The sequence below is a fragment of the Cryptomeria japonica genome, chromosome 10 (assembly GCF_030272615.1).
Source record: "Cryptomeria japonica chromosome 10, Sugi_1.0, whole genome shotgun sequence".
Lineage (NCBI taxonomy): Eukaryota > Viridiplantae > Streptophyta > Pinopsida > Cupressales > Cupressaceae > Cryptomeria > Cryptomeria japonica.
This window is the reverse complement of record NC_081414.1, coordinates 222,377,632-222,383,801: the sequence shown is the minus strand read 5'-3', so window position 1 is coordinate 222,383,801 and position 6,170 is coordinate 222,377,632. Positions and strand designations below refer to the sequence as shown.

At 37.6% G+C, this 6,170-nt stretch overlaps 1 protein-coding gene across 1 annotated transcript; it reads left to right on the top strand.

The window, feature by feature from the left end:
* The first annotated feature begins 284 nt into the window (after positions 1 to 284).
* On the top strand, positions 285 to 5,557 carry LOC131858728 (disease resistance protein Roq1-like). The gene is made up of 5 exons (XM_059212110.1): positions 285 to 1,033; positions 1,353 to 1,460; positions 3,647 to 4,772; positions 4,865 to 5,176; positions 5,270 to 5,557. The coding sequence occupies exons 1-5, from the start codon at positions 495 to 497 to the stop codon at positions 5,540 to 5,542; spliced, it is 2,358 nt and encodes a 785-aa protein (XP_059068093.1). The 5' UTR covers positions 285 to 494; the 3' UTR covers positions 5,543 to 5,557.
* Positions 5,558 to 6,170: the final 613 nt, after the last annotated feature.

Sequence of the window (6,170 nt, the reverse complement as noted above, 5' to 3'; positions counted from 1 at the left end):
CAACTACTGGATCCTCTCCCCAAATCCAAATCATTATGCAATCCACACAAACTTGACACATTGAAACTCTTATTTGATATATGATATTTTAACAATTTGACGTTACAACACTTTTGTTTACCCAAGAATAGGTATTTGACCTTTTCAAACAGGGCTTCCCCGTACTCGACTATTTTATTACGAAATAGACTCGTACACGGCCTTTCACGTGGTTTAGTGGGCAAAGTCGGTGAAAGGGAAAAAGATGGTTTTGTACACCTTCGCTTTTACGCCACAAATCTTATCCACTCAATCCTCTGCTGGCTTTTCTTTATTAGTATGAAGTTCAATTCCGTGTGCTCTGCACTACGGCCTTTTGTCTTTGAGGCATACCTGTATCATTTGTTTTCCTTGTTTCTGTCTGCCTCAATTTATAGTTATAGGTTGAGACTCTGTAGCATTTGAAACACCAAGCTACTTTTACGAGCATTCTTGTTTGTTTGAATCTGTAACTAATGGCAGCTTCTTCTCCTAACACTGCGGGACAACCCAAGCATGTTCCTCGAAATGCTTCTGATGAACGTGATCCTGTTGCATCCGGCCAACAAGTAAGTGTTTTTGATGGCTTAATAATACCCCCACCTGATTCTGTTTGTACTTCTGCGGAATCCTCATCCAGAAGGAAACGGCTGCCTTATGATATCTTCATAAATCATCATGGAGGAGATGCCAAACATAAGATAGCAAACAGTATCTACAGATCTTTAGATGCTACTGGACTGAGGGTATTATTAGATAAAGATGAGCTAAAGCCTGGGGATTTCTTTCCTAGAGCTCTAGAAGAAGCAATGCGTAGTGCGTCACTCCATATAGCTATTTTTTCTGAGCATTATGCGGAGTCCCCCTGGTGTTTAGCGGAGTTGGCATTTATGTTAGAAACTGGCACTAAATTTATCCCCATTTTCTATCATGTCGATCCGGCTACTTTAAGATGGGCGATAAAAGGAAAAGGAAGGTATGCAGAAGCCTTGTCTAAGTATGAAATGAAAAGCAGGTACACCTCAAATACTATCATCAAATATTCTCAATGTTTTTTTTCGTCCCTCTTTTTGTTACATAAAATAGAGTTGTGTTCAATTTATTCTTCACTGTTGTTCTCCTGTTTAGCAATACTGTGAGTCATGTATTGAAACGGGCACTTGAAATCATTTCATTTTCGATTGGCAACATCACTAATAGTTAATATGTTAGACACCTTTTAGGTGCAAAGCTTGCCTCCCTGTTTATCTTTCCAAATCTTCACTAGCATGCATTTGGACCCTTTTTATTCTTAGTTTGTTCATTTTTTCTTGTTGATGCTTCCACTTCTTCAGTGAGCAGCATGAAAAGAAGAGAAGATACAGCTCAGAACAGCTTCAACACTGGAAATGGGCACTCCACAAAGCCTCCTTTTTCACTGGCCACATTATTAACAATCAGGAGTAAGTATAAAATAATATTCCTCCTGCATTTACCTTATCAAATTTTCCTTACGTCTTTTGGGGGGGTTTCTTGTCCATTTGTTTGTTATATGAATCGGTATTCAGTGAAGTCTTTCATCAATTTGGTTTGTCAGATATAGCTGTTATGATTGTGAAATTAGAAAAAACCAGAGAGATGAGGGAAAAAGCTAACAATACCCAAGTAAAAGAGAATCATCTGCAATGCAAAATGATTCCTTGCCCAAATGAATTAACAAGCAAGTCGGTGGAAGAAACAAATATATTATAATGTTTTAAGGTAAATTGATGAATTTTATTGGTGTTTCTAGCAGTGCTTTAACCACAAAATTCTCCCCAGATCTAGTGCGCTTAGCTTGCTACTTTCATATTTTATGAAGATTTTATTATTTCTTACTTGCACTTAGAAGAAAAATATTATTCACTCTCTCTTTATTATGCAGTTCGCTCGTTACTTTATCCTATATAAATATTCCATTACCATTACTCTTTTGTCTGCTTTCTTTGTTTCTGTCCACCTCAATTTTTAGCAGTATCAGCCTGATCCCGTGAAGCATTAGCATTCATTAGCCCTGCCGAAATATTTTTCCGCTAATACTATGTTCTTACTAATTGGAAGATCAATGAAGCGTGAGGCTTCTTAATCATACAATGTCATAAAAGGTGACATTTATAGATATATAATAAGTGGTATTATAACAATACTCTTTAAAATACTCATGGAATTCAGTCTTTTGTTGTCCTGAAACATAATTTTTCAAGTATCGTTCCACCCACATCAATAATCTCAGTCTTTTCTACCAGCCTCCAACTCCACCGACAACATTTAATTATCCTACTGGTCAGTATTCACCATTAAATACTCTCCATTTAAGAAGTGTCGGTGATAGAAGAGTCTAGGTGATAAGAAGAGTCTGGAAAGAAAACGTGAGAAATTCCAGAGACTTCTGCATTGTTCTAAGCCCTCTATAAATAGAGGCAAATGTAACGCGTCTAATGCAAGCAATAAAATCTGTCTTTGTGCAGCAGCACAATACAATTTGTGTGTGTTTAGTTTCTGTGTTTGATCGAATATGTTTCTGCATCCGCCCCTTCAAAATCTGCTAGCGAAAAAAACGAGTGCTTAGGCATTTTTACCCCCATGGAATAGAAAATATCGAACTGGTCTGTATCAAAGGTGGAGACATTTGGTCTTTCCTCCTTGACCCAGGAAAAGAAGATATAGAGAAAATTAGAAATTTTAATTTGCATAGAAGCAGCCTTATCACAGCTTTCACTTGATGGCCATTCTAGTGTTTTCAGAGACTTGAATGAAACTCCTAGGCTCATAATCATCGTTTCAAACATATAGATGCATGAAAAGTTGGGAAATGCCCAAAAGTATTCCAAATATGTATCAACAATGTATGCTCTGAATATGTATTAGATGACAAAGTGTGACAATAAAATTTCTGACATTATTGGAGAAGCAAACACTGCCTTCATGTAGATTAGTGGTCAGATACAGGACTAATTTGAGTTCTCCACCTTGTAAAGGTATTCAAAGGTTTTGATGGATGTCCATACCGCATTCCAAAAATTTCCACTTTGGTGCAGGCAAAGAGGATGCTAGCAAAGTCTATTAAGGGATTAGTTTTTATAGTAGCTAAATGCATCTGCTCATGACTTTCTAAAGCTTTCTCAACATATCTACTTGATGCATCCTTTCAACTGATCCATTTTGTGAATGCCTTGTAATCATTATATCTAATAAGATTACATTTGATTGAGCCCAATGAACCGTCGTTGTATTCCAGTTAGGGATTTTGAGTTGCAAATATAAGTTGAATCTTCATTGCTGGATTTTTTTGTCGTTGCTGTTGTGCAAACTTGTAGAATTCATTTGCTAGTTAAATCTCTGGTTTCCATCATATTAAATCTTTCGGGAAGTATGTTTGCAAATATTATACAAGTGTGGCATTTGGCGGAATTGGCATTTGTGGTTAAAACCAGCAACACAAGAATCCCTGTCCTCTATGAGGGGCAACCTTTAGAAATCAAAAAAGAAATAGTCACTAACAAATTGCTTGATAAGCTTTGATGACAGTCAAATTAATAGGATGCACGATTCTTTTTTTTTTGAAATTCCTAATTTGTTCAATTTATTGACTAGCGTTTTACGTGTTCAGGGACGAGCAGAGGGTGGTGAAGAATGTGGTGAATTGTGTGTTGAAAGAAACGAACAAGGTATTGTTTGAGGTTGCCAAGCATCCGGTGGGTGTAGATGAAGCTGTGCTGAACTTTGACAAAATTGCATTTCAATCCGATGGCTCGATAAAAATTGTTGGAATATGGGGTCTGGGTGGCTCTGGTAAAACCACTCTTGCAAAGAAAATCTTTACCAACAAACGCTCGGACATGGATAGGGCAAGTTTTCTTTTCGATCTTCGAGATGCTGCAGGGAAAGGTCTGCTGGTTGAGAAGCAGAAAAAGCTTATGAAGGACCTTGGTGTCGAAAGCGAATCATTTGACCATGTAGATGAAGGTAAAGGGATCCTTCAAAGCCGTTTGAGATCTGTATCCGTCCTTATCATTTTAGATGATGTGGATCATACAGATCAACTTGATGCTCTGTTGCCAGCACGGGAGAGTCTTGGACAAGGAAGTTTGATTGTCGTTACCACACGCGAGTTGAATGTTCTTAAAGCATGGGGCATCTCTGCCATTTATCAAATGGAAGCTCTCAGTGCCATTCATGCCAAGGAGCTCTTTTGTTGGCATGCGTTCTTACAGCACTCCCCACTGTCGGGATTCGAGGATCTCGTTGAGGAGTTCTTAAATGCTTGCAAAGGTCTGCCTTTGTCGCTTAAGGTCTTAGGGGCACAGCTCTATGGCATATTCGACAAAAACTATTGGCAGTCTCTATTACATAAATTGTCCAGAATATTGCCCGACGAAATCAAATTGAGGCTCAAAGTCAGCTATGATGCCCTTGACGATGAAGAGAAAGAAATGTTCTTGGATATAGCGTGTTTTTTTATTGGAGAGAGAAAAAATGTGGCCATTGCAGTATGGGAGGGATCAGGGTGGAGTGGTCTTCTTGGTTGGGAAAGGCTTTTCAATAAGTGTCTTGTTGAGGTGGGAGAGGGCGTTAGAAGATTCTATGGGTGCGGTAGACGATTCTATGAGGTGACGGATGATGATTACATAAGAATGCACGATCACTTGAGGGATCTGGGTAGAGAAATTGCAAACCGACAGTCACCCTACCGACTTTGGTCTCCACAGCAGTCTATCAAGATTCACTCTCAACAGGTAACTTGTCAGTGCATTCATTCATGGCTTTATTAATCATGGCATAGGAACCAGGACTAAAATGTTACTTATTGTTTCTTTTGAATATTCAGGAAGCAATACAAATCCGAGGATTGGTAAACGCAATTGGTGAAAATTGTTACCTTCGGCAAGGGAATATCCTAATACACACAAGCCTGGGAGAGCGTTGTCTCACGCTCTGCTCCCTTGGATTGAAAATTTTTGTTGGTAATGGAGATTTTATTAATCAGGATCAAGTGGAAATATCAAGAGAACTAGTCTGGCTTCAGTGCGAAGAATTTGAGCACAAAAATCTTCCATCGTGGCTTTCATTGAAAAAATTAAGAGTTTTGGAACTTTTCAATGCTCGGAGCTTAGAAGGCTTGTGGGAACGAGAGGCGGATGTAAGTACTCTGCTTCATGGTTCTTTAAATATTTTTGTTATACATATTTTTTCATATATGGACTATGTTAACTGTATCGTGAATTGGCCGTAGGCTCCTTTGCAGCTAAGAGAGTTGGTCATGTCGGGGTGCGACAGTTTGCGGGAATTTCCGAGGTCAATAGGACATCTCAAGAATTTGAAAAAGATAATAATAGATGATAATGGTATATGTAATACATTGATCGACCTTCCACAAGACTTTTGTTATCTCCAATCGCTGGAGCACCTGGAGATAACAGCGTGTCATAAGTTGTCATCTCTGCCTAATAATTTCGGCGAGTTGGCAAATCTGCAACGCCTTAATTTGTGTCATTGCATCATGTGAAAAGATGTTACCGGATTCTTATAGTACATTTTATGAACTATGGAAATTGCTACCCAACTATATATTTATATTTATTTTCGTGCATGATTCGAAAGTTGTTCATTCGATTCTCCATCCATTACAACATTATGTAGTATTAGAATATTACCCTTCCAATGAACATTATTTTCGTGCATGATTCGAAAGTTGTTCATTCGATTCAGTTCTGAGTTTCTATCAAAGTTTTGTATATATTCCTTTCTATGAGTCTCTTTGGTCCGTTGCTATCAATCTTTATCACTGTGTTGTCAATCTGTTTAGCAGATTTATAGGCAGTTAGTTATCTCACAGGTTGCATAAATATGCAACATTTGATGAATACAATACTAAGTTATTCACCAGTTCAGATCTCGCATAATTATATTTTGTCAATTTTTTGGGTTTCTTAATGAAATTGTACAAATTTAATAAATTCATGTACAATTCTATAGAGGTACAAGGGAAGGATTGATATTGAAGTGTGTGAATTCTAGTATAATTCATATGTACACTATAACTGTAAACTGTATAATATAGGATAGTTGTATCAATTTTAGAAACTGAAGAAAGTTAAAACATTTCAAGTTAATTGTGTGTCAGCTAGACTAAT